At 36.1% G+C, this 12,199-nt stretch overlaps 3 protein-coding genes and 1 non-coding gene across 4 annotated transcripts in view; 2 read left to right on the forward strand and 2 right to left on the reverse strand.

Annotated features, from left to right (window-relative positions):
* On the reverse strand, positions 1,004-4,125 carry LOC104711853 (delta(14)-sterol reductase). Its single transcript, XM_019229306.1, has 13 exons — positions 3,931-4,125; positions 3,706-3,823; positions 3,535-3,605; positions 3,375-3,431; positions 3,168-3,259; positions 2,786-2,833; positions 2,521-2,641; positions 2,388-2,434; positions 2,215-2,296; positions 1,986-2,062; positions 1,793-1,912; positions 1,605-1,679; positions 1,004-1,342 (listed from the first exon to the last, which is right to left on the reverse strand). The coding sequence occupies exons 1-13, from the start codon at positions 3,988-3,990 to the stop codon at positions 1,189-1,191; spliced, it is 1,122 nt and encodes a 373-aa protein (XP_019084851.1). The 5' UTR covers positions 3,991-4,125; the 3' UTR covers positions 1,004-1,188.
* Positions 5,766-8,233, forward strand: LOC104711854 (CBS domain-containing protein CBSCBSPB3). Its single transcript, XM_010428625.2, has 2 exons — positions 5,766-5,992; positions 6,207-8,233. The coding sequence occupies exon 2, from the start codon at positions 6,249-6,251 to the stop codon at positions 7,917-7,919; it is 1,671 nt and encodes a 556-aa protein (XP_010426927.1). The 5' UTR covers positions 5,766-5,992; positions 6,207-6,248; the 3' UTR covers positions 7,920-8,233.
* Positions 8,588-8,670, forward strand: TRNAL-UAA. The gene has a single exon. It is a non-coding gene; the product is annotated as a tRNA-Leu (tRNA).
* Positions 9,258-12,199, reverse strand: part of LOC104711855 (bifunctional enolase 2/transcriptional activator-like) — a 3,430-nt gene continuing 488 nt past the window's right edge. The window contains exons 2-13 of the mRNA XM_010428626.2: positions 11,863-11,926; positions 11,605-11,669; positions 11,436-11,499; positions 11,286-11,359; positions 11,111-11,191; positions 10,801-10,983; positions 10,447-10,662; positions 10,166-10,360; positions 10,025-10,075; positions 9,809-9,949; positions 9,651-9,707; positions 9,258-9,554 (exon numbers count right to left, since the gene is read on the reverse strand). Coding sequence (XP_010426928.1) covers positions 9,474-9,554; positions 9,651-9,707; positions 9,809-9,949; positions 10,025-10,075; positions 10,166-10,360; positions 10,447-10,662; positions 10,801-10,983; positions 11,111-11,191; positions 11,286-11,359; positions 11,436-11,499; positions 11,605-11,669; positions 11,863-11,926 — 1,272 coding nt within the window. The 3' untranslated portion in view covers positions 9,258-9,473. The remainder of the gene's footprint in view (positions 9,555-9,650; positions 9,708-9,808; positions 9,950-10,024; positions 10,076-10,165; positions 10,361-10,446; positions 10,663-10,800; positions 10,984-11,110; positions 11,192-11,285; positions 11,360-11,435; positions 11,500-11,604; positions 11,670-11,862; positions 11,927-12,199) is intronic.

Consider the following 12,199-nt stretch of genomic DNA (forward strand, 5'->3'; position numbering starts at 1 on the left):
ATTAGCTAAGGGTAATTTGGGAACTTCGGGTTTTAATTTAAGGAATAGCATGACTACAGCCTCATTACGGCCCAAACCGCCCGACGAATTATATAATTTAGTTTAATGATTATTTTAATCAGTATAAACACTTAATAGTTGACTACGAATCTCTATAGAATATTCTTTTATTGAGAAATGCTATGTGTTTCTAGATTCACAATAAAAAGTGTGACTTTGATATCACCGAACATTATAGATCTGAGATGTAGATGGAGACACATAACCGTAAAACAGCTGCGACTCTTCAAATCCATGAATCATCAAGAAACTATCAAAGTCTTTTTGCTTTCTACCGACACATGTTGTAGTCTAGAAGTTTTTTTTGATCTTGTTGTTACATTTTGAAGTTTTGAAGGTGTCTTTTAGGATCGTCAATGGTTTTTTTTTTTTAATCGATCTTTTTAGGTTCAAATAATTATAAAATTATACATCTTTACTTTATTATAACGAATTAGGGGACTTTGACACGTATTTCAGCATTTTTTTAATATGTGTATATAATTTTTTATAATAAAGCTCGTTGACAAATAAATTTTAAAAAACTCTATGATCTACTAAAAACTAAAAAGTAATATATGATTATAAATGGAAAACAACTGTTACGATATTCCATACTATTATTTAAGAAAAAATAATGATATAGGATAGGAAATACATTTTATTTGAAGAAGAAAATAGGGGGAACAAAGGAAACAATATCCTTTACCAAAAAAAAAAGGAAACAAATATACCAAAAGGGATGTATGTGGATATTTTTAGGTGGTCCATTCAACTTTGTAATCGTCAATATCTATTTTTGTGAATTTTTTTCCATTTCCTCCAATAAACATATTCAGCAACGTTCAACATCAATTTGTTCCTGTATTAGTCATTTTCTATTTCCATCATGACATTTAACATCAAACAAATTGTTTTCTTCTGTAAATCTATGGAGTCCGGTTTTAAAACAAGCCAAAAAAAATCAGAAAATGCTGCTACCAATGATAAATGATAATGACTGAAGTAGAATTCTCAAACGTGTCAATCAAGCATTTCTAAAGGGCCATAATGGGATCTTCTCAAGTCCATACATTTGAAAACAAGATGATGAAAGAATAAGACACAAGAGGGTGAATCTGAACTGAGAGGATTCGTGACATGGCACATCTAATACACGTAAGGAAGTATTCTCCAGGGGACTAGTCTAAGATACTCTGCCCATATCTCCTTGTACTTCTCTGCGCATCTAACCTCGTCTCTTCGTTCTCTCCATATCAACAGTATCAGAAGATATGTTGGGTAGAAATATGGAACTGGAGAACTGAGAATATACGAAAGACAACATCATACAAACACCTTTGGAAAAATGAACTTGAAAGCTTTGGAAAGTTCAAATAGTGGAGTTAGAGAATCTCAGACACTTATCAATCAATTATATTAGGTTCAAGATAATAATCATCTTTAATCTTGTAGCCAAATCGATGTTTGGGGATAACATTCTTAACGTTAAAAGTTTTTGATACTGGTATTAGTTTCTACATGACTTTGGTAGTCGTAAGATAAACTCAAGCAGAAAAAGTTACCTTATTCCACAGGGCAAACTGAAGGAGAGAGCAAGCATCAAGTCGCCAAGGTAATTACAGTGCCTTGCAATTCCCCTGTAATATATTATAAAAAACAGCGGAACTTTCACTTCTCCGCATGATGAACAATCAAAGACAGAGATGGCGGAACCAAACAAAGAAACAAGAGAGATATAAAAAGATCATACCAATAGCCTGAAGCCAGTAACTTTCCACCAACTACCACTGGAGGCTTGCCCCATATAGGCGTTTTTGGGTTCTTCTTAAAGATATGTTTTTGTTTGTTAGCCCCTCGAAAAACCAAGTACCTGCCGAAACAGAAATTGTGGGTTTCTTAGTGTAGTTTAAGAATGTAAAATAACCCAATGACTCAGAACTTACCCTATCACGAAGACAAGGCAATTGGCTACAATAGCAGGAACTGTAAGTTCTACTTTGTTGTGCAAAAGCCACCAGCCCTGTACCAAAGAGAAGATAATCCAGTCACAGAATGATCAATTATTCAAGAACGATATTGTTTCCGAGAATAATTGTAACATGCCAGGAAGATACTGTCAATAAGACAAGTTAAGTACGTCTTGTTTGTGTTCAAAAGTTCACAGTTACATGCCTGAATGCTAAAAGTGAAAGGAATCCATAAGAGATCTCCAAACACTAGCATGAAGCCCAGTCTCTCTGCAATTATGTCCCACCTGAAAACAGTAAATTCAGAGTAAATGTAATAATGGAAATGTTCATATTTTAGTAAGAAAAAAGTGTTTCCTTAACACCCCATGAACTTACGTAGAGGTCATGTATTCTTCATGAACAAAGTAGTCCAATATATATAACTGCAATTATAAAAGTAATCAAAACTAACAAAACGTAAATAATCAGAACTTCAGGAAGCAGGAGTTGTAAGTAAACCCAAATTTACCGCACAGAAGATCTGGTAAAGAATCATCGACTGACTCAGTGAACTATCCTGCACACTTTTTGCCAGAATAGAGAGATTGATAAGCAGCCATCCCATCATCCCGGCTCTGACAAAGAAAAACCTACACAAGGAGTAATTCCCATCATCATAAACATACCTTACTGTAGATAGATTATTAAACTGCTACTCAATATGAGTACTGAGCAAACTGAGCAATGTGCAGCCCGGGATGACAAATAGAAGAAAAAACGGAAAGATGGATTACTTGAGATCGATGCTCATAAACTGAGGATTCAGCTGAATTCCAAACCACCTATCACACGAAACAAACTAGATGAGGAAAAAATTGAAGCTGTTGTTTGGAAAAAACAAGTAAACACAGAAACCAGAACTTTAAGTTTCAGTAGAAAAAAGTCGAAAAGCTAAGTCACTGCTTAATAGAATTAACGTGGAAGCAACAACCGTTCAAGAAGAAATTACTCAACATTCTACAAGGTTCTACAGAATCATCATGTCCAAATCGTTGTCGCAAACTCTATATAGTACCAGAGTACATATTCTTAGCTTTTCTCTGGCAGGAATCAAAATAAATAACTTTAAACTACGTTTTATGGGACAAGAAAGGAGTAGATATCAAAATGTATTACCAGTCATGTACAAGATTTCCTGAGACATGAGGCTTTAGGGAAGAACTCTTATCCGAGGAACTTCTCCCAGTAATATACAATACTAGTGTCACCTGACAATATTAAGAAAAAATGGAGATTACACACTACACCACCCAAGAGAAAATCTGATCCTGTGGTAAATAAGACTAAAACAAAGACAACCTCAATTAGGATTGATCATCTTACCAAAACACAGAAAATAAAAGTAGCAGAGAGTAACTCAAGTCCTCTATCGGCAACCACCTGCAAAACATCTCAATGGTATGAATACAAGAAAGTTCCAATCTCAACTCACTCATTCGGATTCATAGAAACACACAGTTTCGATCTTGGTAACTACACTTACAAGAGGTGATACAATGCCAAGTTTTGCACAGATTCCCAAAATAGCGACCAACAATGTTAACGCCAATAGACCTGTAAATAAATGTTTAGGGGAAATTAACAAAAATAGTGAAAATAAAGAAGTTTCGAGATCACATAATTACAGAGAGACTAAAGTCAAATCAAATTAAACCATTGCATCGGTAACGAAGTTGAGAGCCATCAGATAAAAGAACGCCGCGAATAACTTTCCCGGGGAGAATTTCACCGGCGACGGCCAAGTAAACGAAGTAGAACACCAGCACATAAACCTAAAATCTCGGAACGGAATTAAAACAGAAATTAATCAAAATCGAAAACAAAAATCACAAGAAACAAATTGCGACATTGAAATCGAAAGCGATGAGAGACAGCTCACAGATTGCGATGATGGAATAAGAGATGGTAGAAGAACACCGAGATCCATATCTAGGAGCATTAGCAGATGAATGATATCAAAGTAGAAAGATGAAGAAGCATTCGAAATCGTTTGTATCGCCCTCTTCGCTTTGTTTTTAGTTTCAAGTATTTTTTTTAGTGGGAAGCTCGTGGACTCTTCTGATCAGCTCTCTCACTTGTGTGATTCGGGTAGGGGGAAATTATCAAAAAGAAACCTTAAACTCTTCATTTATTACGAATAAAGCCTAAAACTAATAAATGTCTCGAACCAAAAAAACCAACCTGAACCTAATGGCTAATGTGGGCTGGCCTGGCCTGGCCTAGCCCGCCTCAGTTAAGTCCATGGCCCTGATTGTTTATTTTTGTTTTCTTTTGTTAAACCATCTCAGCCGAGTTCCAAATTTGATGATTGAATATCATCATCTCGTTTCTGCAACTTCCAAATGTGCCAAAGAAGCCAAATAAAAAGATGAGAGTGCTAGGTACACTTTACAGTTAAGGGATGACAACGATTATTAGATGATTTTCTTTTCCTTTAAGATTACTTTTATGCATTACGTAAAAAAGCTAATACTATATCGAAGAAAAATAAACTGAATATATTATACTATGTGAAATAGGTAAAAAAAAAAAAAAAAATTTTGCATTAAACGTACATTAAAAATCTTCACATATCAAATTTCACAATATTTTTTCTTTTTCTTTTTTCCAAATTTGGTTTGATGTATTTGGTAAACTATTAAAAGAAAAAATTACATGTTGCCATTGGGTTTAGCAGATGGTTACATGAACTCTTTGACTCTGAGATACTCTCTCTTCCTCTCTTCAAACTTGGGTTTTGTTCACCCTTAATGGCTAAAGTGTTAAAGCCTATTTTTTGGAGGATTAAGTTGATTATGTTTAAATCACTTTCCCTTAATAGCTTTTGAGTTTTGATCGGTCTACAAAGCTGCATTTTGTAATCCTTTCTAATATGAATGGAATATCCATATAATAAAAAGAAAAAAACAAAGAGTTGCAGCAAAGAAGAGTGGGTCCAGTTGACCAAAGAAGCAACTTGCGTGCATCAATAATTTTTTTTTGTTTTCTTTCATTATTTGACCATTTTTTTCGTGTAACCCACACAAATCTTTATCCGAAGATTTCGATTATAAATTTTGTATTTTCAGTTTTAGGAATTATGATTTGGGATATGAATAGAGTTTTTTAAAGATTTAAATGTTATATAAAATTAAGATTTTGTTAAAGTTTAGTGTTATTAGTTTGTGGTTTATAAAAAAATATTTAAATTTGGATTATTGCATTAAAATTTTTATAAATTATTAAAAAAAGTTGTTATTGAATTAAAACAAAAGAATCTAGAATTGTTAATAATTTTAATTATTATGTTATTGGTTCATGATTTTATACACTTTATTCACAATATAAAGTCTTGAAAAGTATCACAAAAATAAAGAGATTGTTTGGAACATCTTACAAAATTTTAGAAAACTAATGAACAAAACTATATAGTCTCTCTAGCTGTTTTTAAAAATAGTTCACTTATTTATTTTGTTGATTTTGTTTTATTTTTTTCTTTTTTTTTGTACTGATTTTGTTGAATTCTTCCAAATTTTTTATAAATTAAAGAATTTAGAGGAACACCTATTTTAGAGGACATAATAATACATACAAGAGATAAATAAATGTTTTTTTATTGTTTTAAATGCTGGTGATTCAAATTTCATACTTTTGAAAAAGAAAGGGTAAAGTTATGGACATTTTTATGAGACAACATTAAATTCCCGGGTTGTTACTTTGGTTTTACGGATCTTTTTTTATATAGAAACTTCATTCATTTTACATTTCTATGATAAGTCGTCCATTAAATTATCAAAAAAGAAAGACACAAAGACGAAGGTGGTGAGGCGAACCACCACACACACGGAATCAAAAGAACAGCCAATGAAAACTCGATAAATGGCTGAACACAATTGTTAAGAGCCGTTTGTTTTGTTTTTGTTAACAAAATTGCTCCAGAGAGAAGAGGTTGAAGAAGAAAGGTAAACCCTAAAATCCTAATCTTCTACTCATATCCTAGGGTTTTCAAGTTTTTATCATTTCCCTTAACTCGTCTCTTAAATTTGAATCCTTTTATGCGTCGGATCCTCAGAACAAATCGTGTTTATTGTGAAATTAGGTTTTATTCAGATTTGTTGTGCTTAGATAAAAATTTCGACGATGTTTGAATTTAAAGGTTGAATTTTTAATTCGCAGAACAAGTTTGATTTCAAAAGGAATCATTTTTTGACGGAATCTATGAGTACTCAAGCGACGGGTCCGTCTTCAACATCAGGGAGAAGAAACACTACCTCTAGTGTACGCCGTGGACCACCACCTTCGAAGAAACCAGTCCAATCAGAGAACGGAAGCGTTAATGGGGGGAACACCTCTAAACCCAATTCACCTCCTCCTCAACCTCAAGCTTCTTCTAATGGAGAGAGAACTGTGAAGAAGCTTCGTTTATCGAAAGCTCTTACTATCCCTGAAGGAACCACTGTTTATGATGCTTGTAGAAGGATGGCTGCTAGGCGTGTTGACGCTTGTTTGTTGACTGATTCAAGTGCGCTTCTCTCCGGGATTGTTACTGACAAAGATGTAGCTACAAGAGTGATTGCTGAAGGGTTGAGACCTGATCAAACTTTGGTCTCTAAAGTTATGACTAGGAATCCTATTTTTGTTACTTCTGATTCTTTGGCGCTTGAAGCTCTTCAGAAGATGGTTCAAGGGAAATTTAGGCACTTGCCTGTTGTTGAGAACGGTGAAGTCATTGCTTTGTTGGATATCACAAAGTGTTTATACGATGCGATTTCGAGGATGGAGAAAGCTGCAGAGCAAGGTAGCGCTTTAGCAGCTGCAGTGGAAGGTGTAGAGAAGCAATGGGGAAGCGGGTACTCTGCGCCGTATGCTTTTATTGAAACCTTGAGGGAGAGAATGTTTAAGCCAGCCTTGTCAACGATTATCACAGAGAATTCAAAGGTTGCACTTGTAGCACCATCAGATCCTGTTTATGTTGCTGCTAAAAAGATGCGGGATTTGCGGGTTAACTCTGTTATCATTTCTGTTGGGAACAAAATCTATGGAATCTTGACTTCAAAGGACATTCTCATGCGAGTGGTGGCACAGAATTTATCTCCTGAACTGACTCTTGTCGAGAAGGTTATGACTCCGAACCCCGAATGTGCATCGCTAGAGACAACGATTCTTGATGCGTTGCATATAATGCATGATGGGAAGTTTCTGCATCTTCCGATAATAGACAAAGATGGAACCGCTGCAGCTTGTGTAGACGTTCTTCAGATTACTCACGCAGCTATTTCGATGGTTGAGAACAGTTCTGGAGCTGTGAATGATATGGCTAACACGATGATGCAGAAGTTTTGGGATTCAGCTCTTGCTTTAGAGCCACCTGATGATTCCGACACTCAAAGCGAAATGTCAGCGATGATGCATCATTCAGATATTGGGAAGCTCAGTTCTTACCCATCTCTAGGACTTGGGAACTCGTTTTCATTCAAATTCGAAGACCTTAAGGGCCGTGTACATCGGTTTACTTCCGCAGCTGAAAACCTAGAGGAGCTGATGGGTATTGTGATGCAAAGAATAGGCAGCGAGAACAACAGTGTGGAACAACGGCCTCAGATTATATATGAGGATGATGAAGGTGATAAGGTTTTGATTACATCGGATAGTGATTTGGTTGGTGCTGTTACGCTTGCTAGGTCTACAGGACAAAAGGTTTTGAGGCTGCATCTGGACTTCACCGAGTCATCAAGGAGCTTGAGCTCAGAAACCATTCAACTCAAGAAAGAGGATTCTCGAGATAGAGGAAGCGGATTGGTTTCATGGCGTGGTGGTGTGGTGGTTACAGGAGCTGTTGTCCTAACAAGCATAGCCGTAGTTGTTTACTTGAAACGTTCAAAGATCTGAATTTTTGCTGAAGCTTAACTGTTTGGGAGGCAAAACAAAAACACACTCTTTTTCTTCTTTTTTTGGTAAGTTTTATACAAGTTGTCTCATTTGTCTTTTGGGTTTACATTGTTTTTGCTGATGCAAAAAAAAAAACAAAATTTATTTCCTAAGATAGTTTAAATTAATGGGGAAAAACCCTATGAAGAAGAGAGTATTACATTTGACAGAGTTTATGTTAAAACCTCTGAAACAGAGAAGATAAAACCAAGACATGTTGTTCCACTGCAATTTCTGGTATTTGATCTAATTGAAAGTATGTATTTGCTTCTGTCCTCGTGGATGTGTTTGTGTCATAATCTTACTTACCCAGAGCGATTGTTGTGTGGATACGAGGAACAGAGTGTGATCTATCAATTGTCCTGCTGATTTTGTGGTTAACCTTTTGATACAATATTCTGAGGCATAGCTACATACACATTGTCACTTGTGATCTGTGGATATGTGGTGTAGTTATATTTGCATATTACGCAAACCAACAAAGAAATCACAATCTCGAGACAAGGACATTATCATTCATTATGTGAGAGGTAAGAAACGTACAGGTTGAAATGAGTCGAGGAAAACAAGTTTGTTTATTTCATCTAGGCTATATATATATATATATGAGTGGCTGAGATAACAGAGTAGCAGGTTTGCCCGAGAGGTTAAGGGGGAAGACTTAAGTTCTTCTGCACATAAGTGCGCGTGGGTTCGAACCCCACAGCCTGCATTTTATTCTTATCACAGATAGAAACACTTATTTACTCTTTTTTTNTTTTTTTTTTTTTTTTTTTTTTTTCTTTTCCAATTAGCATTATCAAAATAGGAAATTAGTCTTTAATTTTTGAAATTAATTAGTTACTTTATATAATAGGTATTTCCTTTCCAGCAATTACGTTACTAGCTTATCAATTAGTTATTTTAGTCAACTTTCTTTGTGAGACAGTTGGCAATTTTACACCAACAAAAATGTCATGCTAATCCTTGGAGACATCTCAGGACACTTGGGGTTCATTAGGGATTTACGATTTTTGAAATCGAGAGATCGCTACTATTTTCTCCTAGTACAGCCTCAATAGTCAATACCCAATAAAGGAACTAAATGGTAGTGTAGATACAGTACGGCTTTGGGCTAGCTTATCAGCTGGAGGAGACCCTATCTATGAATGCGGTAGTGAAGAGCTTAGTACCGATGATACGGTTTCTGATTCCGATTCTGAGGACAACTAGTCGAAACTATGGACTCTGATTTACGTTAGATTGTGTAATATCTATCAAAGAGACATGTGACCATGTGAATAGAAACACGAGATAACAAAACAAAAACACTAACATTAATATAAAGTAAGGCTACTGTATTTTGAAAAGGCAGAGCTCACATGAAATCCACACACACTCTTGTTTTCTCTTCTCTACCAAAAAGTAGAACCAAACCAATTCAGCTGAGACACAAATACTTTATTTAGCTTTTATAAAAACCTCAAGTACAGTATTAATTAAACTCTCAGCTTTGTTTCGAGTCTCTGTCTCTCTCTAGTATGGCTCCACGGGCTTGCGGAAGTTGGCTCCTGCATACACTGCCTCTGCTCCAAGCTCTTCTTCAATTCGCAATAGCTACATTCATCATATCCCAATCATTATTCATCAGTTCGATAACTCTATTAGCGTGATCTTTATCAATCAAAAAATCAAAACATGTTGTTACTAAACCTGGTTGTATTTTGCAAGACGCTCTGATCTGCATGGAGCTCCGGTCTTGATTTGTCCCTGTTATATAGCAACATCATAAAGAGACTCGATATCATGATATAATATGTACAAGATAAAAATGGAAGGTTTCTTCAATATATTGTAAGGTTCTGACTTACGGTTGACAAACCAACGGATAAGTCAGCAATGAAGGTGTCCTCGGTCTCTCCACTACGATGGCTGGCCATCACTCCCCAACCAGCTCTCTTTGACATCTTAACTGCCTCGATACTCTCGGTCACAGATCCAATTTGGTTAACCTGTTTGTTCATGCACAAGGAGTTACTAACAATATTCAAAGGAACTGAAGAGTACTTTGTGGGTGAGTATGTTACCTTCAAAAGAAGAGCATTGCAAGACTTTTCCTTGATTGCCTTCTCAACCCTCTGCATACGTATGAGAGTGTTAGAGACGTAAGAATGTTGAGTAATATATAAAGAAAGGTCTAAGGACACTCTTGATTAACAATGGAAGACCTTGGGGTTGGTGACCAACAGATCATCACCGACAATTTGAACTTTCTCGCCACACTCAGCGGTCATTTTAGCGTAGTGCTCCCAATCATCTTGGTCAAATGGGTCTTCAATGGAAACAATTGGGTACTCTGAAACGAATGACTTGTACAAGTCCTTTAGAGCATCTCCAGAAATTTTCTGAGAACCATCATTGTTCTACAAATACAAAAACAGAGCAGGGGATAGATATTGAGAGCATTGTTCTTGATTTCTTCTCAAGTAAAGAAAATGTTTGTGATCACCTCTTCTTTGAAGTTCAAGTCGTATTTCTTGTCTGATGAGTAGAACTCAGATGCAGCAACATCCATTCCAATGACAACCTTGCCAGTGTATCCAGCCTTCTCGATGGCAGTCTTGAGCAGTTCTAGACCTTCCTTGTTCTCCTGAATATTTGGTGCAAAGCCACCTTCATCACCAACGTTTGTTGCATCCTGGCCGTACTTCTTCTTAATCACAGACTGAAAAAAGAGCCAGAAGAGTGAATTAGTCACATAAAAGAAATGTGAGACAAGTCATGTTAACCCCAAGGGATCAATCAGTATTAAGGAGTAACAACAAAAGACATGTTATTTCACCAAAATGATGCATGATTTTACCTTCAAGTTGTGGTAGACTTCCACACCCATTTTCATGGCTTCCGTGAAGGATGAAGCTCCAACAGGGAGAATCATGAACTCCTGCATTGCAAGCTTGTTTCCTGCATGCGATCCACCGTTGATGACATTGAAGGCAGGAACTGGCAGCACAATCTTTGGGTTACCAGCAAGATTGGCAATGTGCTGCACGAGAATACAAAAGAAAATCAAAAAGAGTTGAGATGATCTTGTACTATAAAACAAAGTGGCAATGTATTGTTTTGTGCTATCGGTTACAAGAAACCAGTTATTTAGTGCAAGATGATCAAACCTTGTAGAGAGGAATTCCATTGACAACAGCGCCAGCCTTGCAGACGGCGAGAGAAACAGCAAGAATTGCATTGGCGCCGAGCTGTAAGAAAACACAAGAAGGAAGCTAAGCTAAGATCATCTGTCAATATTTTAATAAGTGAATCCACAAAACAAGAAGTATTCTAATAAAGCACCTTTTGCTTGCACCATCCCCACTCATTTTGGGTACCATCAAGTTCGTGAACCATGTAGTTGTCAATAGCAGTCCCTGCAACAAGCCAAAACACACACAAATCTTGAGAAAGTGAATCACATGAGAAACTTTTGATGTAAAAAGGGTTTAATTAACAGGGGCGTCACCTTGCCAATCAATGCCGGACCAATGATTGAGTTAACATTTCCAACAGCCTATAGACACCAATAAAGAAAACATGTCACCGCCTCCTTCACATAAACATTTTGTTCTGTTCGAAAACAACACCATAATAACGAACAATCACCACATTCTCTCACCTTTGAGACACCTTTGCCAAGGTAGTCTGATCCTCCATCCCTCAGCTCAAGAGCCTCGTATATTCCTATGCAAGAGGTTACAATAATAAGTATATAGACCCGAAAAAAAATAAAGAGAACCACTATGTAATAATCTAACCAAACATATATGTCGACTACATAAGACAAAAATAACGAATAACAAGAACCTACAGTGAGTTCTACCTGATAAGCAGATCATAATATTTAAGAAATAATTAAAATAAAAAAACAGCATACCAGTGGAAGCTCCACTAGGAACAGCAGCTCTGACCTTAACGCCGGTGGATGTGTGGACATCGACCTAGATCATTAAACAGATAAACCCCATAATCAGTTTTCGAATCAAATCGGTGAAAAGCTAATCAAAACCGTGTGATCCGTTACAAAAAATAGATTAAACATTGATCATCCATATCACTCACAACGCAATCTTTGTTGCCAAAAAAAAAAAAAAAACAGAGCGATCGATGGACAGAGAAAACATAATCTATTCAAATAGTCATCGTCTAAACGGATCTATCTACGAGAGAAGTAATTCAAAGGAAGCTAAAAAAAAAAAAAAAAAAAAAAAACC

Source organism: Camelina sativa, chromosome 9, assembly GCF_000633955.1.
Source record: "Camelina sativa cultivar DH55 chromosome 9, Cs, whole genome shotgun sequence".
NCBI classification, from domain to species: Eukaryota; Viridiplantae; Streptophyta; class Magnoliopsida; order Brassicales; family Brassicaceae; genus Camelina; species Camelina sativa.